The sequence below is a fragment of the Condylura cristata genome, unplaced genomic scaffold (genome assembly GCF_000260355.1).
Source record: "Condylura cristata isolate star-nosed mole 26May11 unplaced genomic scaffold, ConCri1.0 scaffold00020, whole genome shotgun sequence".
Taxonomy (NCBI): Eukaryota; Metazoa; Chordata; class Mammalia; order Eulipotyphla; family Talpidae; genus Condylura; species Condylura cristata.
The window spans coordinates 23,427,440-23,453,399 of NW_004567121.1; the positions used below are offsets into that span (position 1 = coordinate 23,427,440).

At 34.4% G+C, this 25,960-nt stretch overlaps 1 protein-coding gene across 1 annotated transcript in view; it reads right to left on the reverse strand.

Annotated features, from left to right (window-relative positions):
* BIRC6 (baculoviral IAP repeat containing 6) overlaps positions 1-25,960 on the reverse strand; it is a 176,847-nt gene that overhangs the window by 99,365 nt on the left and 51,522 nt on the right. The window contains exons 11-23 of the mRNA XM_004686308.2: positions 23,697-23,846; positions 20,830-21,055; positions 17,969-18,129; positions 16,899-16,988; positions 16,306-16,437; positions 13,026-13,204; positions 11,971-12,101; positions 10,828-10,989; positions 10,601-10,732; positions 9,876-9,973; positions 8,409-8,556; positions 7,450-7,583; positions 3,216-3,350 (exon numbers count right to left, since the gene is read on the reverse strand). Coding sequence (XP_004686365.1) covers positions 3,216-3,350; positions 7,450-7,583; positions 8,409-8,556; positions 9,876-9,973; positions 10,601-10,732; positions 10,828-10,989; positions 11,971-12,101; positions 13,026-13,204; positions 16,306-16,437; positions 16,899-16,988; positions 17,969-18,129; positions 20,830-21,055; positions 23,697-23,846 — 1,878 coding nt within the window. The remainder of the gene's footprint in view (positions 1-3,215; positions 3,351-7,449; positions 7,584-8,408; positions 8,557-9,875; positions 9,974-10,600; positions 10,733-10,827; positions 10,990-11,970; positions 12,102-13,025; positions 13,205-16,305; positions 16,438-16,898; positions 16,989-17,968; positions 18,130-20,829; positions 21,056-23,696; positions 23,847-25,960) is intronic.

The window sequence follows — 25,960 nt, forward strand, 5'->3', positions numbered from 1 at the left end:
GCTCCCCTCAGCAGTGTACTTCGTCGATCTGCCTGTTCTACTCCCCACTCTGCCCCTGGTAAATCCTCTCACCCTCCACATCTCTGGCCTGTACCCCGCTTCTGTATAAATTAATAAATAAATCTTTAAAAAAAAAAATTCCACAACAGAGCAGTCATACCATGTCTCCTTTAATTACAAGAATATAGTTATAAATGCATGGTTAAAACAAGAGTACTCATATCTTAAGAAAGATAAGTATCCCAAAATAAAATCCATCTATTCGATTAGGTGTTTCACTACAGCAACAATTACCAACCCTCACTTCAAACTAACTTTATACAAGGAAAGTTATTAAATTTATTAAAGTTATTAAATACTGAAGCACTTATGTTGAACAGGTATGTGAGGAGTAGCCTAACTATTTTACAGTAATAAAATGAATACTTTTGCTCTTTACTGACTTTAAAATTTAATGCCCAATTTTGTGGGGAAATTAATTAGGTCCTATAAACTCATGAAAAATACAAACAATCCCAGGAAAATAAGTCAATCCACTAATACAAAACTAATTAAGAATATCTTACAAGTCTGAGCTTTCAATATCCTTTTTCATCATTATACTAACAAGACCCCTAAACCTGCCATAAAAATGCAGAGGCAAAAAAAGGACTCAGATGACCACTATCAGCATTTTTATTCAATATCACAGAAGAGGTCCTAGGAAGCACAACACAGCAAGAAAAAAAAAAGAAGAATTAGAAAAGAAAGTAAAATTCTATGAAGGATGACATGATCGTGAATATTGAAAATCCCTGAAAGAACCTATGAATTATTAGAATTAGGTTCACACAGCAATGTTAACAGATATGAGGTTAATACACACAAATCAATTATATTTCTATCATACCAATGAAATGAAAAGTAAAGAAAATGATTACTTACAATAAAAAATCAAGTATCTAGGAATCTCACAAATATGTGTAAAATTTCAGTACTAAAAAATACAAAACATCATCAACAGAATAACCTAAAAAAAGCTAAATATAGCATGTTAATAGATAGAAATTCTTAATATAAAAACTTTGAGTTCCAGGCTGATTTATATTCAAATCTCAAAAAAATTAACATGATTCTTTGTGTGGAAATGGGCATGTTAAACTCTAAAATGGAAATACCAATGTGCAGTGTGCAGACTACAGCTAACAGCTATCAAACACATATACTGCAAGTCACTTAAGATAGAAGATCTTAAATGCTCTTACCACACACACAAGAAAGGTAAAAATGTGACAGAATGGAGGTATTAGCTAATGCTATGGTGGTAATCACTGCAAAATATATGGTTAAGAAACATTTCTGAAGAAAGTAAGGGAGAGATAAATGGAAAGGATGGGGGGGCGGACATAAAGAAATTTTTAGCTTTTGTAGTATCGCTTGCTTTGATTGTCACATGCAAATTTAATATTACAATAAAATGCTAGACTATAATTTGTTTTCATAAGAGTTTCATATTTCACAGTTAACATGATTCAAATAAAAATAAAAAAGTTCAAAGGCTACAAACTACCTTTTAGCACCTTATGAACACTAGTCAGAACTCTGCCTTAAAATTTAATGAACCTTCCAAAACTGGTGGTGGTTTCTGTCTGGGGAAAAATATGGAGGTGATGTGCTTGTTATCAGTGCTTGCTTTGCAGAAAAGGAAATTGGCAAGGTGTGAAGGAATACTTTCATCTTTGACACCTAATTCCTTATCTGTTTTAAAATTTGTACCTCCACAAAGAATTACTTAAAAAACAGTAAACAGGCCCCCCTGATGGCACAGGGTTTAAAGACAGCACTATCAAGTTATCACCAGCACTCAAGCACAAATTCGATCCCTGGACCCACCAGGGAGCTGACCCACACGGGCACAGCAGACCTCTCCTGTCTCACCTGCTGCTCCCCTCAACAGTGTATTTCAACAGATCTGTCTGTTCTGCTCCCCATTCTCTCTAGTTGATCCTCTGACCTGCCACACCTCTGGTTTATACCCCAGTTCTCATATGAATAAATAAATAAATCTCTAAAGAAAAAAAAAGTAAATTTTACTTTTTGAATGATAGTCCTAAGAAAGCACAACCAATAATTAAAAGTTCACTGCAAGTTCAATATGGCTATGCCATATGGAAAGTGTCTACAAAGTGACTAAAATAGCCCAAGCAAACCTAAATTTTGACAACGTGGTATCTAGATGAAGAGAATATTTTAACTGAAAATTCTTATTTTAACTACATATGGCATGAAATTCGGTAACTGGTTACTTCTACAACTGAATGTATAAAATAATTCTGTATTAAAAGGCACTCAAATAAAAAGCTGATAGGATCTTTTTAAAGTCCTTTGCCATTCTGAAGTAGAGATTAAATCAGGTAAATTGGTTTTACTTTCTGTTGAATGGTTAATGAAAGCACAGACGTCCACTTACACAATACCATCAAAATTAGAATCCATTTAAAAGAATAGTCAAGCCCTCTTGTGACTATAGCATAGATATAAAAACATGCCAATATCCCGAATTATGAAAACTACAGTTACTTGTGCCAAGATAGATTTCACAGTAAAACAGTTTCTCCAATGTTAAGGAAAACAGAAGATACTCTAAATAAAAGTCGCATGATTGCTAAGAAAAAGTGAACATTTTCGATTAAAACACCAGCAAAACCACATATTTAACTTACTCAAACAGTGGTTCATATATTTAAAATTGCTTTAAACTAGGTGGCAAACAGTATTAATTGTTCAGTCACCCCAAAGATATTAACAAACACACTTAATTTTAAATGCCAAGAAATACAACAATTTGATCCCAAAACTACATACTAGACTGACTATAATTTGACTGTTAATGCCAGGTAGTACAGAGTCTATTTTACTTTTCCCTCTATTTTTGTTAAGTTTAATATTTTCCAAATTAAAGACTTCTAAAAGTGCACACACATAAAAACAAGAGGATTTTAAATTCGTGTTCCAAAGAGCTGAGGGGCTGAAGAGAAGACCTTATGAATTGATTCATCAAACAACATAAAATTACAATTTTCCCCAGAATGTTCCTCCTATCAGTAAACTACTACTTAACGTGACAGCAAAGAAACTTACAAATAATACAAAGTGATATATAAGTATTTACATATTACTTTATCATAGCAAAAATAATGTATAAAATAAGAGAAGGTATATACCAGTAAACGTACTTGCATCATCCCTTTCTATTCTGGTTCCATCACTAGTTGACACACAAGTAAAGTGTAGTGGTTCAACTTCCAGAAGTCCAGTGAGAGATGTGAAGCTACCCTCAGCAGCTGTACAACTACTGACTTTTCCATTGCCTAATACAGAAAAGAGACAAGTCTTACACCATGTGAATTAAATCTTGTAAATGAAAACTGCACGAATAATCACAGCTACTACTCCAGTTTTAATTAGAAAACTACCAATGCACAACCCTAACACAGTGCTTCCACAATGAACACAATTTTAAAAAGAAATCACCAACTTAAGTTACACTTTACCCCCTAAAAAACAGGGCTACAGATGGCACACAGGTGACTTGGTGATGGGAAACCCGCGGGAATTAAAATTGAGATGAAAAAAAGAAAAAAAAAGTACAAACTGATGTAAAAATAAACTGTTAAAGAAAAAAGGTTATTGTGAAGTAACCTTCATATGATATGCATTAATTTTATTATAGATGGATAAAAAATAATTAGCTATCACAAAGATTATAAACAATGAGGATACAATGTCATTTATATAAATGATCCAAAATATTTATAAAACCCAAAATATTAAGATTTACCTATAAGTATTAATATTATAAATTATCAATTCTCTAAATGAGGCATACTACTTTACAATCATGAAAGTAGGCTAAACTAGAAATAGTCATAAAAGAAATATCACATGATTGCAATTGTGTGAATTTAAAAACACAAAAAGAATGATGGGAAAAACACAAATAAGAGTGTATGTTGTATTAGGGGAGGAGGCTATATTCAAGTCTTTCCAAATTTTCTGGAATTAGCATACTCTTTTTTTGGTTCGGTTCTGGTTTTATATATATATTTCACACCATTCTTCATTTTGTAACTTTTTTCATCTCAGTTGTAATCCCCTGGAATCCCCACCACCAATTCACCTACGTGCTATTACCACAGTCCCAAATTAGCACTACATTCAACAGACAAGGTAAGGAGAAACCAAAGATGGACAAAATGTGTGTTTGAATACATAATGATATAAACATCTGAAGAAATAAATTAAGTGTAAGTCTAAATTGTCATAACTTTATTCTCCAAGGGCTCGATGAACTTAGCAAATGGTCTGTCCTGACATATGTTTAAAAACTATATGTCCTTACTCAATACAAGACATGGGAAATACAGAGTAAAAAGAACAGGTCCCAGTTCCCATCAAACATGTGCTGTATCGAGGCCACCCCCCTCCTCTTCACCCCCACCCAGGGGCAAAGGGATTAAAGCACAACACTATGAAGCTATCAGTAGCCACTGGAGCATGAGTTCTATCTGCAGCCAGGGAGTCAGGTGACCCACATCGTGCGAAGACCTCTTCTGACCCGCTCAACGCTCCTCTCAGCAGTGGGTTTCAGTCAATCTACCTATTCTGCTCCTCACTCTGTCTCTGGTGAATCCTCTCACCCCCCCAGTGCCTCTTGCCTGTACCCCAGTTCTTATATGCATAAATAAATCTTTTTTTTTCTTAATTCTCTGTTGGAGGGTGTGAGACATTAAACAACCATACTTGAGTATTAGGTGTTGAGATTGGTAGAAAGATAAAAGAATTTCTATATATTTATTCCATAAGGTAAAGGGAACACAACAAGAGCAAAATCCCCCTACTAAATAGGATCATAATACAACAAAGAAAGTAAAAGAATAAATGTTTTAGAAACAATTCTCAGTCCTAAGATCTACACCTCTAAAATATTAAAAACTACAGATTTCATTTACATTGGTTTATGTCTATTGACATTTATCACAGCAGAAATTTTAAATAAGAACATCTTAAAGTGTTTAATAGGAAAAATCTATTTACCTATAAAAATTAGAATACTTTGATAAAAAGTACCTTCTAAAAAAAAGTAAGAGTGATGATATTTTTACCCTTTTGCAAATGTCTTTGAAATGTGGATTATCAGAGACTAGCTTTTTGTCTTGCCTGCATCTGCATCACTGTGTTGCAGTGTTTTCATTTTGATAGAACTATATGGGAAAACCCCAGACCATCACAAATAGGTAATGAGAAAGGACATGCACTAGCAACCCCACTTATTCAAATACTTGACAAGTGTCAGTTTCTAAAGGATTAATTGCAATACAGTAAATTTAAATCTTATCAGGTAAAAATTCTCAGCCTTATTACATTAAAGTTAATTTGCCTATCTTATACATTTAAGGACTCTTACCTATATGCACGGAAAATATTGGTTTGGTATAATTATATATCTTCTAAATGTCAATACATTTCATTATACAGTATCAGCAGATGACATTAATACCATGACTGCCCAACAGAAAAGTCTGTTAAGTATTAAGAAAGCTGTCACGCTCTAATTTTTGTTTCAACTCTTCAATTGACAATGGAAATGAATACTATCAATTGGATTGATACTGACATACCTTTCCTAATCATTTTTTTAAAAGATTTATTTATTTATGCACACAGAACTAGGGTACAGGCCAGAAATGCGGGATTGGGGATGTTTGAGAGGATTCACCTGAGACAGAGTGGGAAGCAGAACAGACAAACAGAATGAAACACAGTGCTGAGGAAAGGACAGGAGAGGTCTTCTGTGCCATGTGGATCACTTTCCCAGCCGGAATCAAACTCGTACTACAAGTGCTGCAGATTGTCCCATAGTGCTGCGCTCCAACCCACTGTGCCACCAGGGAGGGCACACTTTTCCAAATCATTTTTGCAAAATATCTACTGAAGAATCGTATGGATAAACCTATTTTGCCTTGCAATTAACAGATCAGTAAGTGGACTACAGTCTTTTCTCATAAAGTTTTAACAGAATAGACAGCAAACAAATCTAAATATCCTACTAATACCACAATCAAGAGAGCAGAGAAGCTGAAGTTGAAGAATTTTATCTATATTAATGTATATGATTTCCTCTTTGCCTTTTTTTGTATTTTCATAGTGTATTTTAAGATTAGCAACTCTAAGACTAGCTCCCAAAAGTTATACTTAATGTGATGATTGCTTAATATTTGCAACTAAATTCTCTAAGCAATGTAGTATACTAGCAATGCTTGCAGTTATTTCATTAAGATGGAAAAAAAATTAACTTTAAAATGATCAGTTTTATGTAACAAAAATAGGCAATGCCCAATTCTAACACTTGAAGATTAAATGGTATTATACAACCAATTGTAAAAGCATGTTTCAGAAATATATACATGGATATGTGTGAAAAGATGCAAAAAACTTACACATTTCTCTGAATCATTGTTATATGCTAACTTCCTCATTTCCTCATATATAAAACATATGAAATTATGTTTTATATATGAAAAGCCAAGATACACCAACGATAAAAAAACTGAAAAAGGGCCCTCCCTGGTGGCGCAGTAGGTTAAAGCACAGCAATAAGAAGCAATTGCCACTTTAGCATGAGTTCGATCCCCGCCTGCCCTGGAGGTGATCCACATGGTGCAGTAGACCTCTCCTGACCCACCCACAGCTCCCCTCAGCAGTGTACTTTGTCAATTTGCCTGTTCTGCTCCCCACTCTGTCTCTGGTGAATCCTCTCACTGCCCCTGCATCTCTGGCCTGTACCCCAATTCTGTATGGATGAATAAATATATCTTCAAAAAAAAAACTGAAGAAGACCAAACTGTAAAGTCTCTTACAAACATTAAAATAATAGTGACATAGGCCCTCCCTGGTGGCGCAGCGGGTTAAAGCACTGCACTGAGAAGCTAAAGCCACTTCCGCATGAGTTCGACTCCCGCCTGCCCTGGAGGTGACCACATGGCGTGGCAGACCTCTCCTGACCCGCCCGCTGCTCCCCTCAGCAGTGTACTTCATCGATCTGCCTGTTCTGCTCCCCACTCTGTCTCTGGTGAAGCCTCTCGCCGCCCCTGAGCCTCTGGTCTGTACCCCAGTTCTGTATGCACAAATAAATAAATCTTTAAAAAATAATAATAATAATAGTGACATATAATGAAGCACAAAACCAAAAACATCAAATTCACAATCCTTTTCAAACACTTTAATAGTTCTTTTAGGTGGGGGAGTTAAGAAATAAAGGCAAGTCATTTCATGATTCACATAATGATTAAATTGTAAAGATTTTAGTTTTTAAGGTCAGACTATAGTTAAGAACAAACTGTTATGTCAAAAATATCTTAAATCCAACATATAAAATTAAGGGCTTCCTTTAATAAAATAAGTTACTACCTGAAAGGACATCTGATAAATCAATTTCATCTGACTGCACACCAATGCTGCTGTTGTATACATTTTTACAAGAAGAGCCATTCATCTCCAAATCAAAGAGGACTGGATCAAATGGCGAGCTATACAATCCATATCTGAAAAATAAAATAATGTCCTAACAATTTTCCTTTCAGCCATCTAATTAACAAAGTACCTTTTCACTTTCTGAAACAGTTTAAATGGGCACAAGGAGACACCAACCAGATAAAACCCACTAAGTTCAGCGACTCACTGTTTCCTACAAAACCTATTATTTCAAAAGACGTGGTGCAGAGACTCAACAACCATTATCGCAGTAATTGGCAACTAATGAGCCAAGACTATTATCTGCAAGTTGACATAAGAAGAGTATCAGACACGCTTCCCTCTCTGCAATCACTACATTAACTCAACAGAAACTACCTGGCATAAGTAAAATTTCATCATAAATAAAACGTCTCATCAAAAATATAAAAATCAATGCTTTTTAAAAAACTACTTCCAATACTAAAGATCAGACAAGAAATTAAATCTAACCTTCATCTTTTTCTTAACTCATTAAGTTAAAAACTTAGAAAAATCAACCAGTAGATGAAAAATACTTGCTAAGGGCAACAGACTATTTAGGTAACTTTACCTACAAAGTTTTAACAACAGAGAAGCAAATTACCTTAAATGCTTCCTTTACTAGCAAGAAATGCCACTTTTAATATAATTACCCCTTTAATAATCAATTTTAATACTCCCAAAATTATTTCAGAGAAAATAGGGAGAAACTATTATTGAAAACTACTATTATTTTTAAAAATGTAAAGCGTAAATTAAAGGCATTTTTGCAAGACAAATTACTGCAAACAAATATAAGAATTGTTTTCTACAAGTGATAATCATATCTACAAAATCTGTTACTAATCATTATTACACATTTAAGTTTTAAATACCTTGTTTGAAGTAAAGCCTCCATTGGTGTTAGCCTGTCCTGTAACTGTCTGGACACAGCAGTAAGCAAAGAAGCACAAGCTGTACTACATCCAGCCAAATCTTCATCTTTAACATAATTCAGTAAGACAAAATACCAATAGACAGAACCTAAAAATGACAAAAATGCCTGTCAATATTTCTTTTATTTTCACTAACAAAGAGAAAAAAAGAGAACTTCAGATTACACATTTATCATTTCCCCTTTCTCAAGAAGGATTTTTTGCAAACTATAAAGGAAAAATCAACTCAATCAAGGACTCTAAGAGAATACTGTCAAAACATTAGAAACAATTCTTGAAAAGGACATAAAATCAACTTGGTCATCTGACTGTTCAATATTATGAACACTCAAGCTAGAAAACTGTAAACAATAGGATCTTCAAACATATCTTCCCTGAAATAGTTTATTTCTCTTAACTAGAATTCTCAAAAAAACAATAATGGGGAAAGAATGACAAAGAGCTGACTTTAGCAAGTTAATAAAGTATACTGCCAGTTTGCTACAGATTAGAACAACACAGATTAGAAAATGATCATAGTATGTTTTAAAATCATTTACAAAACTTGAGACATCAAGCTGTATACTTAGTGTACTAAGCACACTCCAGAATTTTAGCATCCTACCTCTAAAGCACTAAAGTTAAGAAACGGTTTTAAACAAGAGGTTATTAAAATGAGGAAGTGTTAAATAGTCAATTCTACATAACAGACTTAATAGGTTTAGTCAACAAAAATCCAAGGTAATTATAACAAATTAGAGGAAGCTTGTTTTTCTGGAATAGCACAAAAGTCAAATCCTTGTTAAATACAATTTACACAAGTGATATAACTTGTGGGATAGGTCTTCTTTAAAAAAAAAAAAAGATGAGAAATGTATACAGAAAGTATAGTTTTTAAAAGAGCAAATCAATAACCCTTGGAAAAGCATAAAATAGAAGAAAACATTAAAAATCTTTTCCAAATCTTCAATGCCTAGATACATGCTATTTTAGAGGATCATTATCATATAATGCTGGCCCACTTTACATAAACTCAGTTTGCCACAGACCCTAATAATCAGATACAACCTGTGTACTTGCAATGACACCAGGACCATTTCATTTATTTCACTTCTGTGGCACTTTCTGGCATTTTAATTTGTAACCGGAAACAACAAACAACTCAAAACTTTTAGAGAAACACAGAAAATGTTTACATTGGAATGACTTACTTGATAACTCTCCCATTAACTTTTACCTAGGAATACTACTGAACAAAGGATATATGCCCCCAAAACCACAACATATCAGAGCCTAAAAATAAGTAAGATATTGATAAAATAGGGTATAATCCAAAAGAAAAACAGTTAATAAATTATCCTAATTATTCACATTATACTGTGAAGTATTTTCTTTGACTATAATTATTTGTGAGTATATTTCACATACCACCAGTTGCTGCTGCAGGTAAAAATGAAATATTATCAAGCAAGGCCTTCAACAAAACTGATCCAAATCCTGGTTGACATGGGTCACACTTGCCATTACTAAAAATTTAAAAAAAAAAGTTAAAATACATCACTTAAGGTCTAATTTCAAAACTAAACATCCTGTAAAATGCATTCATTCTTACTACATACAAAAGAACATGCTTTACAGTTCTATAGCCATGCAGACAAGTGGTAAAGAGAGAGACTGTATTTTAGAACTGCTTTATTATGCATTAAATTCTCTTTACCGAAAACTGTTAACAAGTAGGTACAGTTAATATTGACCTTAGAGTTTACTATTATCTAGATAATCTGAGTTCAGGTTTACATAAAATGATCTGCTGCTATGAATAACAGGGAATAGGCCATAGATGAAGAACTGAAAGACAATAATGGGGAGCAAGAGTGAAAGAAAATGGAAAAAGAGATACAGCTACAAAGCTCCCCAAACACTACTAATACTCGAGACTAGCAGACTAGATTGGCTAATATTTATTTAACTGTTTTCTGAAAAATTCAAAATCCTTTCTTAAAAGCTCAATTAATTGTAAACTTTTGAAAAATTATCTTAAATTATATCCACATTTAGCAAGGATTAAATTACACTACAAAGTATCATATCACCTGCCAAATTGCAGGTACACATAAAAAGTATACTTTCAACTTGAAAAAAAAAACACCAACCTAATGCACAAGGCTAGAAATCGGGCACACTTATGGGCTATGCTTCGTCCTGCCTCAAAGAAGCAAACACGTACAATGTCTGAAAGACATTTACGTGTTTTTGAAAGTAGGCTCTCATTTCCTTCCTTTGAGCTGTAAAATAATAGCAGACATTTAGACTCATCTTGAACTTCTAGTTAAAATATTTAAAAAACAACTGTCATTGTGAGTAAAATCTAATTATTAACCTTCCAGGTCCATTCGAGTGTACTCCAGCTAACCAACAAAGAGTATCCAACACAAGACTCTGAGCATGTTCTGTGATTTGGCCATCATCTGCTTTTCTACAAAGAGTGCTAAGAAGTTTCTCATGAAATTCTGAAAACTGTAACATAGCACATCGTTGTATTCTACAAGAAAAAATAAATATATTACCAACCAAAACAGAACAGTCAGAATGAAAACCAGTACAACTTAGTTGTCATATAATGTTTCCATTTTAAATAATGAGTATCACAATAAAAACTTTTGAGCATTAATATTACAAAACAGAATATGGAAATATACAAAATGAATGCTGATCTTTATACTTAAGGTTATAGTATTTAAAAGATTAAAACAGCATATAAGCAACTGTTGGATTCTAAAACATTTTTAAAGAAATAAAGTTAACCATTATGTATTGGGGCCTCCTTGGTGGCACAAAGAGTTAAGTCTAAGCATTATAAAGCGATATGCAGCCACTGCAGCTAAAGTTCAATCCTTAGCTAGGGAGATGAGTATATTGCATAGGGGACCTCTCCTGTCCAATCAGCAATGTCCTGCTCCCCTCAGCAGTGTATTTCAGTCAATCTGCCTGTTCTGTTCCCTATTCTGTCTCTGATAAATCTTCTCACTTACCAACCCCACACCTCTGGCCTGGACCCCAGTTCTTATACACATAAATCAATTTTTTAAAAAATAAAATTACTATCTTTATTTTTAAAAAATGCAAAACGAGTCCTCCCTGGTGGCACAAGGGTTTAAAACACAGCACTATGAGGCTATCCACAACCACTGTAGCACGAGCTCCATTCCCAGCCAGGGGGTTTGACCCATGTGACTTGGCAGACCTCTCGTGACCCAGCCACTGCTCTCCTCAGCAGTGTATTTCAGTACATCTGCCTGTTCTGCTCCCCACTCTGTCTCTAGTGAATCCTCTCACCCACCTCCTCTGGCCTGTATCTCAGCTCTTGTATGCATAAATAAGTAAATCCTTAAAAAAATATTTTTCTTAATGGAAAGCAAATATTTTGTAGCATAATTTTAAAACATTATGTAGGGATATGTTTGCCAGAATTCTTCCTATGTATTTTCATTAGTTTTAAGAATATAAAAGAAGAAGAGATTACCTTTCCTTAGAAATTGAAGTCTTCTTGAATCTTCGAATGGTTACTGAGACCTCTTGAAGTAAGTCACAGCCCCGGAGATTTTCAGATTTACGGGTGCCACTTGCATTTTCATTTTTGACGTTAGATTTTTCCTGGATGTACAAAAATAAGTAACTGAATAAACAAATGAAACCAAAAAGTAATTTACTATTCAAACTTACGGGTTTTATTTCAGTTTTTAAAGAAAAATAATTGAATTACAACTATTAAAATATCAATCTCAAATTTAGATAGTAACTTTTATCCTCATACTCAAAGTAAACGACTAATTTTTTTCAATTATAAAGGAGAACGTAAGATTCAGTCACTATTTTAAAGGTAATAATCCAATGATTAAAAATTATAAAACCAAAGTCCTGAGCCCCACAACTTATAACCTGAGATATGAAACCTCCAAAATCCCTTAAGTGTCACTATCTTCAGTATGAAAAGCAAACCGCACTTACTCTACCTCAGAATTATTATGAGGATTAAATTACATTAAGTACAATGAAGTCCTTGGAAAACTTTCACAAGTATAATATAAATTAGTATTACTGATATTGCTATTGTTTATAATGACAGATGAAATAAATCTCCAAAATTCAGCATAATCTTAAAAAGAGTGCATGGTACACAGCCAGCCAGTTGTAGAATATCAACCTTGAAACTTTGGCTACATTATTTAAAATCAATTCCCAACTTCTCCTCATCTTGCCAAATACTTACCTAGGAAAGTACTGTGAGTTACAAGTCAAAGGCACAGAAACAAAACCTCACATCTATACACCTATAGATCTACAGTTGTTATGGTATGAATTTTCTACTAACAATTACTACTGAGTAGCCTTCACAAAAGCTAAAATTAATTCAAAATATTTTCTTCATTATTATATATCTTTAAATCACTGTAAAGAAAAAAACACAAACCACATTATTATAGAAAACTCAATGAAGAGACAATACTAATTCCAACAGTGTTAAATCTCATCCGCATTTTAAAAAAAAATGCTATAGATTAAAATATTACTTCATACCTTGCCTGCTGCAACTTTTGCCAAGAGCGAAGCAAGTGAATAACCCTTGCTGCTCTGACTTTTTAGTGATGGAAGTCTTACTACTGGACGTACGCCACCATTGCAGATTTCATCTGTTCCTCTTTCATTCACTGCCTTGACATGGATTAAAAATGAACGGTATTTTCCTCCTGCCATACCTAGAGAAACAGCACAGAATGGGTAACTAAAAAAAGCATTTCCTGATGCAAGTTAAATAATTAATTCCACAAAAAGAAAAAGTCAGTTGGCCAGAATTTCAAATTACACTGTTTAACATGATTGAATAACATGCGTGTTGGTAGCAATATTACAAAAATCACAGAAGTTGTCTGACCATCATTAGAATACTTGTTATTATAAGCATTAGGGATATTATTTTCCAGTCAATTAAATTATTAATTTTAAGAGAAATTTTATGAGCTACAGGGAAAAAAAGCTATTGTTAAAGTAAAACCCATAATAGTGATGGCACAATTATGTGTATCAATCCATTTTATGTATGAATGTACAATCATTTATCTGTATACACATATATATATAAGCATTATATAGTAGTAACAGCTAAAAAAGCTTTAGATTCACTACCTGAGTTTGAATGATGGCTCTGCCATTTATGAGGCATGTGAGAAATTAACCTTGCTGTGGATCACTATGTAATGAGATGTAAATGTAAAATAATAATACTATAATTTTTAAAGGTAATTAAAACTTCTAGCTGTGCATTGCTCAAGGAAGCACTCAATAAATATAAAATGCTATTATCAGTAAAGTATGTTTTGTTTTATTTTAACTAAAATATCATTCTGTACAATCTATATATACTTAAAATAGTCTGTGACAACACCCTCATACTACCACCTCATCAGCAAACCATAAGTCTCATGGTGCCTTAGCAGGTATTAAATCATTCTATAATTACAAAAGCTACCACACATTTCCACTGATAAGCCTGCCCACTATACCAACACTACACTGTTACATTCTGATGCTTTATCATTCCGTGTTCAGGTATTTGACAATATAGTCCCTCTTCTTTATCCAAATTCCTTAGATCCTTTTATTCTTCCATAAAAATTTAGCAATCATTTTCTCCCACTTTCAAAGAATCTTTTGGGAATTTGATGAGAAAAATAATCAATCTTAGTAAATACTAGGAAAATTAACTTTTTCATTATTAAGCTTTTGTAATACAAGTCTCCTAATTACATCCTCCATTTTGTCAACATTTTTATTTTCAATTAAAAATTTAAGTTTCACACTGTTACTCAACAAAATTCACTTATGCTGACAATAATACAAGAGAAGAGATCTTATTAGTTTGTTCATGGCTGTATCCCAGTATGTAGTCTAAACACCACAGGATCTCAAACTGAGTAAATAAGATGTAGTCAAAAGAAAATATTAAAATTTACATATACTCTCTGTGTCTGCAAACAAATGTGTGAGTTGGACAAACATTATGCACACAAATTAAATAGTTGTCAAAGAAGTGGTCAGATAGTTTCTGACCCCAGCCTACCTCCAAATTTATTTTTAACAGTTGAAGTAAGTGTTCTGCTCATTAACATTTTTATTTGCCCCTGAGATACAAAAGTTGAAATAAAAGTCCTACTACTACAACATCTACTAAATATGTTAAGAGCCAATTATCTTTAAGTATACTTTAAGAGTTCTCCTGCCTGCTATGACTATGCAGGTGCCTCTCTTTTTCTTTCTCTTTTCCTAATAAACCTGTCCTTAAAAGTGTAAGATTAAATAAATTATTTTAACTATAGTATTATTAACTTGAGACAATCAGACCACTACATTTGATACTACCAAAGCCTTTCTTAAAAACTCCTCTTATGTCACTCGTAATAAGGGAGATGCAAATTAAAACCACAATGAGATACCACCTCACCCCAGTGAGAATGGCACATCTTCAAACAACTAGCAACAACAAATGTTGGCGAGGATGTGGAGAAAAAGGAACTCTCCTGCATTGCTGGTGGGAATGCAAACTAGTACAACCACTATGGAAAACTGTTTGGAGGTTCCTCAAACTGCTAAACATGGAGCTTCCCTATGACCCAGCAATCCCACTCCTAGGTATCTACCCAAAAGACACAAAAACACTGATTGAAAAAGATACTTGTACCCCCATGTTTATTGCTGCTTTATTTACAATTGGAAAAACATGGAAGCAGCCCAAATGCCCAAAAGTAGATGACTGGATTAGAAAGATGTGGTACATATATACAATGGAATATTACTCAGCAACCAAAAAAGAGAAACACATGTCTTTTGCAGCAACTTGGATGGAGCTGGAAAAGATCATGCTGAGTGAGATAAGCCAGAAAGAGAAAGAAAAATACCGGATGGTTTCACTCATAGCAGGAGTATAATGGACCAGGCGAGAAAATAACAAAAATAATGAACAACCATAGACCAGAGACATTCTGTGGGGGTGGAGTGGGGAATGGGATCAAAAACGGGGGGGGGAGGAGGGAAATGGCCGGGACTATGGTGGTGGCACAGGGGTGATTTGGTGATGGGAAACCCGTGGGGATTACAATTGAGATGAAAAAAAAATGTGAAAAATGATGTAAAAATAAACTTTTTAATAAAAAAAAAAAAAAAAACTCCTCTTATGGCCCTCCCTGGTGGCACAGCAGGTTAAAGCACTGCACTGAGAAGCTAAAAAGCCACTTCCGCATGAGTTCGATCCCTGCCTGCCCCAGAGGTGACCACATGGCGAGGCAGACCTCTCATGACCCGCCCCCTGCTCCCCTCAGTAGTGTACTTCGTAGCCCTGCCTGTTCTGCACCCCATTCTGTCTCTGGTGAATCCTCTCACCCTCCACATCTCTGGCCTGTACCCCAGTTCTACATGAATAAATAAATAAATCTTTTTTTAAAAAAAAACTTCCTCTTAAAGAAAAAAATATAACAATATACAATAAACTCTCTGAACATCCAAGGCTCTAAATAGACGAAAAAAGAAAAACATGCCAGAACATAACATCTAGGTAACTTTGGAAGATATTTCCTTCTACTATTTATTTTCTCTATGCTTTTTCAAAGGGCACTTGAGGCCTCAAGAAACACAAAAAATCAGATGTTTCAGCTAACATTACAATCACTTAAGGAAATAACTGAACTATTTATTAATGGAATTGCTCATGCAAATCTCGGACAAAACTTTATTTTAGGGTTTTTATTTTTAGATCAGTTTTTTTAAATTAATCTTTATAAATGCTACATCATTTATGTTACTTCACCTTTCACAAGTTTTGGACTTGTTAATGTCAACATTCCAGCATGCCCTGATAGATCAAGGCCACTTGCAAGCCATACTGGCCCACACAGAATGTCTTCTTTATGATCTTCTAAAAATGGACATAATCTAAGACCTAAAAAGAAAATACATTTTTCTATGAAATAGTTTGTAACTTAAAATATGAAATTAATAAGTATCCATCCCATTTATATTTAATACCATCACACAAGATATCACACTTAGAATGTGTTCAAATAAAAATTTATTATCATGCTTAGAAACTATAAGTATCTGATATATTATTTCTCATTCCCATATTAACATTCACCTTGATTTTCAAAAAAAAAAAAAAGTTTTACAAAATCATGACATGATTTCAATACCAAGATATTAAACAAGAATGTGAGTATTAGCACAGCTGTGTTCAGAGATGAGCTGAAAGTTAAAGCATATTGCCAAAGCAGAGGTATAGGTTATTTAATCGTGTTCCCAAACGAAGTTTTTGCAAGCCATAAGGAAATGTTTGCCCAACATGATGCATTTGGATCACTATTCCTTTACTGCCATGGACAACAGCTCTATAATTTAACTCACACGGTGATTCCTCTACATCCATGTGCTGCATTTCTTCATTCAAATCAACCAGGGACGGTTTCCCATTTTGTTCCACTTCAATGTTAAGAGCTGGAGACAAAGGAAAGGTGATCTGCCTATCTACTGCTGTTTCTAGAGGATAAAAATATTCGTAAACTTAATTTTGCTTAATATCAATGAATGACGTGCCTTAAATCTAAAAGTTTCTGTTAAACTGGGAACTACTGTAATTTTCATCACAGATGCTATAAAAGTAGTGATCAGAAGAGGAAAAAAATTTGATTCAAATAATTGCTTCATACTCTTCTATCTTAAAATGGTAGTAAAATATTCACCTGGAGAAATAATTTGCTGGCTGCTAGAGTTCTTACCCTAGAGGTTGTACAGTATAAGCATCTACAGCTTAAAAAAAAAAATGCCTAAGTCCTAGACCAAATTTAAGCCAGAATTTGTCATTAGGCAGAAGAATACGCACAAATATACACAAACACATATTTATTTTAAAACATGAAAAGTGACAATGCTTTACCCCTATTTTCTCTGAAGTTATCTCTGGTTTTCTAAATTCATCTACTGTTGAGAGGAATATTGAAAAATAACATCTCGTTCTCAGTACATTAAAGGTGTGCAATCTTTTCAGTAATAAAAATCAAATTCTTAACTAGGATATATATTTTTTAGCATTACATGAAAGGTTAGGTTTTATGAATTAATTTTTTTAAGTGTTACTTCATAACAATGTTTTTTTTCTCAAATAAGTCTCCTCTTAAAAGAGAAAATCATACTAAAGTCTGACTTTAGTAACACTAAAAGTCAAAACTAATTCACAAATGAACTAATCACATTTCCCAAAAAGCATCATTAAATTACTCTATTTCATACAATTCTGAACACTACTGAGTTACTAAAAGTTCACAAACATTGTCTGGATTAATTTTTCTAAATAAAACCACAAAAAGGAAAGCAGGAAAACAGCATGGGGAATAGAGAAGGACATCAAACCTAGACAACAAAGTTGAAAATTAGATTAAGAAGCCAACTATAAAATACAAATTTCTATCCATTCTTACCATTGACTTTCCCTAAGCCTGGAGCTTTGTTTTTCAGGAGTGTTACTTGTATCTGTGGAATATTAGTGATGTTTGAATTCAAAACGAATTTGAAGTCTACATGTCCAACCATACAAGCTTTCGGTAGAACTAATTCAAATACATGTTCATCCCAGCTGTTGCTGTCAAAAAAAGAGTGGAAATGCAAATAAAGAAAAAAAATCTTTCTTCAGTCATAACCACATTATCATTAATATCATCTTTCATACTCTGATTTGCGGTTTCCACCAAAACTTAATGCTTTTCAATGGGATTAGGAAGGAGAATAAGCAGCACTCAACGGAAAGGCAAGATTTATGGAAATGAATGATCTTACCTTAGAAATCTACATCTGTCTTGGGAACTATTCATTCTAATAAATCCTGTTCCTCAAAATGTATATTACGGAGCATCAGAATTATCTACAAATTCTCAGGCAATGCCCTAACTATAGGAGCAGGAACCCAAAAACATGCATTTTAAAATAAGAACTCCTGGGCCCTTCCTGGTGACGCAGCGGGTTAAAGCACAGCACTGAGAAGCTAAAACCTCTTCTGAATGAGTTCGATCCCTGCCTGCCCCGGAGGTGACCACATGGCGTGGCAGACCTCTCCTGACTCCGCCCGCTGCTCCCCTCAGCAGTGTACTTTATCGATCTGCCTGTTCTGCTCCCCACTATGTCCCTGGTGAAGCCTCTCGCCACCCCTGAGCCTCTGGCCTATACCCCAGTTCTGTATGCACAAATAAACAGATCTTTTTAAAAAGTCTTAAAAATAAGAACTCCTTATATATTTTATATGTGGCCTATGGGAGAAAAAATTGGCTGTCTGAGGAAAGAAACTAGGGAGGGGTTCCACAGCATTCCCTAAACTCTGCTTATAGAATGGCCTTGTCTGGAGAACCTGCAGTCCTTAGACTGCTGGACCAAAGACCCTGCCTCTGTATTTCCAAGCACCAAGGTAAAATCCACATACGAATGGAACAAACTTACAATAAAAACTTGGTAATTAAAAAAACAAACAAACTGCATTATAGGTAAAATTACAAATGTCAAAAAACACTAATTTTAAATTAAATGTATAAAAGGTTGAAAAATAAAAATCTCCAAATCACACTCCCCCACTAAATTCCCAACTCATATCCAAATTCCTACCAACCACCACAAATTTAGAAATAAACTCAAACTTCAGGATCCAGATGTGGCGTGTGTATACACACACACACACAAAATGATATACTACTCAGCAATTAAAAAGACATCATAAAAGAAATAAATAAGCCAATGAGAAAAAAAAAGATCATGCCAGTTGCAGCAACATGGATGAAACTGAAAGGATTATGCTCACTGAAGTAACTCAGAAGGAAAAAAAAAATATTGGATGATATCACTTACAAGAAGAACACAGGGAAAACTGAACAGAGGGTCAAAAAAGACAAAAGTTACAGGCAAGTATAGAACTGAGACTAAAAGGAGAGGCGGGGAGGGAAAGGGATGAAAACAGGTGGGAAGAGCACAAGGGGCCATGGCGATGGTTCACAGGTGATGTTATGGGTATTTATGGGGACTACATCTGTATGAAAACGAATACAATGTAAAAATTAATAAAATCCAAACTTACTGATTATATGTTTATATCTCAGTGTAAGAGTTCTGTTTTTTTTTCAATTAGCTCAATCCAAAAATCTTAGACTCATCCTGTCCTCTTCTCTCTCAAGCCATTCAACATTAACATTTACTATTCTTTCCACCTCCAAATTGCATCCAGAATCCAACCACTCTTTTCAATGCCTCCATCAATTACCACCATCATCCAAAATATCACCATTTCACCTGAATTAAATGCATAAGCATCCAAGCTAGAATCTTTGCTTCATTTGCGGCCCTGCTAACACATACACCACAACCATTTATTATCTTTTATCAATACAGTAGTCTAACCATATCCTTCTAGTATCTAAATTATATAACATCACTCCTATACTCAAAGCCCTCTAACATCACCCCATCTATGACCTACAAAGACAGTTATCACTTGCATACAAACTATGTTTTCTGATGTTTCCTCCTACCATTATTCCCTTCACTGCATTACACATTATTTACTGCATTACAATACCAATCTTCTTGCTTTAGTCTTCTAAAATTTAAACAATACACTTCCCAGAGTCTTTGTATGGTGTAAACAGCATCTGAATTAATGTCTTGATGGAGATCTTCTCAAACCCATCAAACAAAAAAAAATCATGCAACTTTCTCTCACACATTTATAGTCACAACAACTTCAACCACCATACTGTTCAATGTATTTCATAGTCTTTATAACTGTGTGACATAATAAATGCATATATTCTATTCTACTAGAATGTGAAGTCCACAAGATATAAAACATATAATCATTAGTAATAATATGGATAGCAAATTAAATGCAATGGTGGATTACTGTCACTACTTTATCTTATAAATCTGAATACAGTAAATTTCAAAATTAAGGTGATAAATGAAAAGAACAAAGTTATTAACATGCAATGGTTAATACAAACTGTAATATACCTAAGAATTGTATATTGTCTTTAAGAAATATAAACCCCCTTCTTGCTGGGTTAAAGCTCAGCACTATGAAGCTAGGACAGCTGCTTCAGCACAAGTTAAATCCCTGGCCAGGGAGGTGACCCATATGGCTCAGTAGACTTCTATCTTGCCCGCTGTTCCCCTCAACAGTGTACTTCATCAGTCTGCCTATTCTGCTCCCCATTCTGTCTCTGGTGAATCTTTGCACCTGTGGCCTATACCCTAGTTCTGCATACATATGTAAATTAAATCTTTTTAAAAAAGTATGTTTTACCCGTCAGTTTGTAGTTTCCAAGTTCTAGTATGCTGAGCAGCATCTCCATGATGTTGCTGATGCAAATGTTGAGGATGTCGCCTTTGTTGCTGTTCTTGTTGAACTTCTACCCAGCATGGAGGAACAGTAGCTGAAAACCGTGGAGTCAAAGTCTCAAAGCGGGTTAGCTCCACTAAAGATGTCAAGATGTCAAGGGTGAATGGCTGGTCCACCAATAAATCAACTCCTTAACAACATTGTTCGTAGAATTTGGAATGGATTTAAAAAGAAGGAGAAGAACTTTAATTCCTGTATCTTGTGTAGTCAATTATAATACCCACCAAATAACCTGGAAGTTAATAAAGTGGGCTCAAATATCTACATACAATTAATGTTAACTAGCACATAATATACTTTTTAAAAATTTCATCTCGGCCCTCCCTGGTGGCACAGCGGGTTAAAGCACTGCACTCAGAAGCTAAAGCCACTTCCACATGAGTTCGAATCCCGCCTGCCCCGGAGGAGACCACATGGCGTGGCAGACCTCTCTTGGCCCGCCCGCTGCTCCCCTCAGTAGTGTACTTCGTCAATCTGCCTGTTCTGCTCCCTATTCCGTCTCTGGTGAAGCCTCTCACCGCCCCTGAGCCTCTGGCCTATACCCCAGTTCTGTATGTACAAATAAATAAATCTTAAAAAAAAACAAAAAAACTTCATCTCAAATATTTTAAATTATAGAGAAGATGCTCATTATCAGAAAAAACCCAAGTTTAACCTGTGAAAAAGATCCTGAGTAAGCTTTATCTAGACCTGAAGTTAATAAGGGCAACAAAAGTAGTGATACTGAAATGCAAGCTGATCTTATATCATTTCATTAACTAAGTTTTAGCATTTATTATTTAAAACACAAAATACTAATTAATACCACAATGTACAGGATATCTATTTTTACTCTGCAAAAAAAGGAAATTTTTAAAAGTCAATGTTTTCTTGATAGCAGATAATTACAAAACAGTGGCATAAACAGTATTTCACTTGTGTGGTAGTTAGTATATGTTACACATAGCAGTATTAAAACAACAAACTACTTTGGAGAGATTATTTTTCTTTTGTTAATGGATGTATCCATATCTTTGAAAGCTCTAACATTAGGGAATGCTAACAAGCTGTTGATCCAATTAACAAAAGTTAAGTTTAAAAAAGATTAAAACACAAAATCTGATTTAAAACTTAAAAGAGTATTTTTTACCAGATGGTTTCACACATAGGAGTATAACAGACCAGGAGAGAAAATAATAATAATAATGAACAGCTATATACCAGAGCATTTTATGGGTACAGAGTGGGGAATGGAATCAAGAACAGTGGGTGGAGGGAAATGCACTGGACTATGGTGATGGCACATGGATGATTTGGTGATGGGAAGCCCAAGGAGACTGCAACTGAGATGGAAAAATGCACAAAATGATGGAATATAAACTATTATATTATTTAAAAAAAAAAAAACTTTAAAGAGTATTTCACAAAATTTAACCTCCCAGCCAGGGAGCTAAACCACATGGTATAGCAGACCTCTCCTGTCTTGTCTGCTGCTCCCCTGAGCAGTGTATTTCAGTCAGTCCACCTGTTCTGCTCCCTACTCTCTTTGGTGACTTCTTTCTCCCCCCCACCCCTGGCACCTTTGGCCTACACCCCAGTTCTTGTATTCATGAATTTTGTTTTTTTAAATCTTCAAATAAGTATCAACATCCATTGACTAAGCACTATAAACATTACTATTAAAAAATGCAGTGGTCAAAATAATGTCACTGCCATTGAGTTTACAACCTACAAGAAAAACACTCTAGTCTACCTCAAAATTTTCCTTAACTTAGAAATGGCTCTGTTGTCAAGTTAAGTAAAGAAAAACAACCTATCACTTCAGGTACAATGCTAAACATAATTTAAACATCTTCCAAAGAATGTCTTACTTGTACACAGGCATCTTTTTCCAATCATTTTAGGCTTAAGAGAAAAATTATTATTTTAGAAATTTAGTAAGAACAATGTTTTATTTCCAATGCTTTATAGGATGATTATAACCAAAAATATGTTTACTGGCCAAAAATAAGTTTTCCACACCAAGAAAAGTCCATAAAAAATATTAAGAAGTTAACAGTCTGTCTTCAATCCCATTATACAGCTTTCTAATTTCTTTTCCCTTTCCAACACTGTCACTTCCTGTGAAAGAAGACAGCACTGTGTCTTGGTAAAATACCCTAAACTATCAGAGGTTTTACAAGTCACATTTCCAGGAAATATCATATGAATATAATAATTCATATCTTGAGAGGAGTGAGTAAAAGCAGTGAAATCTCTGCCTACGATGACATTTTTCTCTTTTGAAAAAAGTTCTGGAAAGCACTGTAAAACATGGATAAAAGGCAGAAACAAAAACACATCCAAATAAAATAACCTTGCTAAAGGTTTACAAAAGAGTTTTAAGGCCCTAAATACAGCAAACTAATGAGAAATTTTTTTAGCTTTTATATTCAATTATGATATTGTCAATATTAGTCACTCTATTGACTATACACTTATTGAATGAACTTTTCTTTTGTAGGTTTTTTTCCCACTCTTCTATAGAACAAATGTCTTAATGGCTGAAATAATGCTTTCACCTCTTAGATATTTCAACTATCAGAAAAATTATACATATATAACAAATGTTATATATAACAACTACATAGGAAAATAATAATGTATTGAAACAAGTCTCATAAAGAAAATGAACTCCCTCAACATAGTAATCAAAAGCTAACTGAAAATACGGAAATAATGTTTAGGATTATGTAAGAGATTCAGAATTCTTAACAGAAGAATCGGTATTTTTTTTTAATTTAATATCATACCTGAAATGCCAGGACTTGAAGGATTTGATAAAGGTTTAGAACCTTCAGAAGCTGGTTCCATTCCTTTAGAAAGTGATCCATCCACTAGTATATCAGCTTCATCAATATCATCACAGGTTCCTCCAATTTGGAGAAAATGAAGCTCACCACCTAAAGTGTAGTAATAACTCATCAACACAGATACATAGAAAACAGAAAACCACACAGGAGCACATCACTTAGTTAACAAACTTGATTTGTTTTAATAACATTCAACAGGAAGATAAAAAGGGATACCAAAGTCATGTATTTTCAAGAATTTAGAAATTTAATTGGCAAGGACTTAAGTGCAAGCTAAAAATAAATAAAATGGCAAATACACAAATGTGAAGTTATTTACCAGGTGTAAGACACTATTTTAAATGCTTAAATTCATTTAATCTTCAAAAACCCCTTAAAGTAGAGGTTATTATGGTGGCCACATTCCACTTTCATAAGGAAACTTATGCCAGAGCCCACTGTTTAACTTAAATTCCAGAAGTAGCAAAACTAAACAAAAATTCTTAGTTGTTGAATCTTTTCCAATAAAATGAAATCTTACTTTTCCTACCTTCATCAGGGGGGAAAAAAAAGCAAATTAAGCAAATGTTTCAGACAAAATTAATATAATAAATATATTCTAATAAGCATATCTGGAGACTCACTTTGGGCATGACTGAAGAGAACCATAAACCCTCTTTTTAAAAAGTAACTATAAAGCTAGACAAAACTGGAATTCGATCAGGGTTGCTAAAAACCCACCAAGACTTGCTGCTACTGCAAAGGACAGCTCACCAGACCTAAGAGAGTTATAAATTTAAAGGATTTCAGTGGCAATAAAAAAAAAACAGCCAGCAACTCTACTACCTGCAGTAAGGATACTATTTGAGGAAAAGCAAAATACTAAAAATAACAGGGATTTAACAGGGAGTTACAAGTAGAGAAATACAGGGACTGGGTAAACCTTCCACATATCCCTCCATGATATAGAGTTTGTACACGTGTCTCAACACATTCCCAGTCAACTAAGTAACCAGGCCAATGCAGAAAAGACCTGAGAAAACACAGAGAAAATGAGCAAGAGCTCTCATTACTGATGAAGGTATATGCATACACTGCTCAACAGTCTTTAGCTGAATATCAAACAATGTGGACACAGAGGCCCCAGATAAAAGCAAGGCTATTTACTAACACTAGGTAAAACTAACAATTACTAAGAATAGATTTTTATCAAAAGACTGATTCTCCATAAGAAAAGTTGCGTATATCATTTGAATAATCTCATAAAACAATCTCAGGTTCAGCTAATTCAGTCTACAACTTTCTGCTGTTAATTTTCAAGTACTTTATACACTTTTCAGAGGTATTTGATCATTCAATCACTTCTTGAAGAACTAAAGGGTAATATTCAAAGTGGTTAACTTCTCAGGAATTTTCTTGATCTTCAATTCATGAGGAAAATCACTTATCTACTAAATGAGATCACCTCATAGAATTTCTCACTGTCAAAATTCCAAAAATAATTAATCTATTTTATAGCTTAGGAGCCACCCTGGTGGCCTTGAGGCTGAGTCTTGGCGCAATCACCACTTAGGCCTAGGCTCAACTCCCAATCAGGGAGCTATCCCACTTGTGGCACAGTGGTGCTCTCCTATCTCACCTGCTTCTCCCCTCAGCAGTGTATTTCAATGGATCCACCTGTTCTGCTCCCCACTCTTGTCTCTGGTGAATCCTTTCATCTCCCCAAACCTCTGGCCTGCACCTCAGTTCTTGTATGCCAAAAAAAAATTACTTATAGTTTAAATACTATGCCTCTCCTGAATACCAAAAAGCGTATGTCGTCAAGTAATTTGAATTAGTAAACCCTAATTACATTTCTGGAAAATATGAGTATCTTTTATAAACATGTGCCCCTGGGCCACACTCCAAACCCAGGCCTATTTGGATGACCTCTGACAAATTAAACTGTTTTCATTTTCTTAATCTTCAGATTTAAAGATTCCCTCTCCATCCCCCCCAAAAAAAATTACTATTTTTTTAATTCATTTACTATTCTTACATATAACACTATAGCAGTGTATTTTACTTTAACCACTCCGATAAGACTACCCCAGGTTTGAATGCTAATGCTCTTTGACAAAGATGCATAACTTAACATCTCTTCCCAGACAATGAGGCCCTCCCTGGTGGCACAAGGGAATGCTTGTGCAGCACTGCAAGCCGGGCGCTGCTTCAGTGAGAGTTTG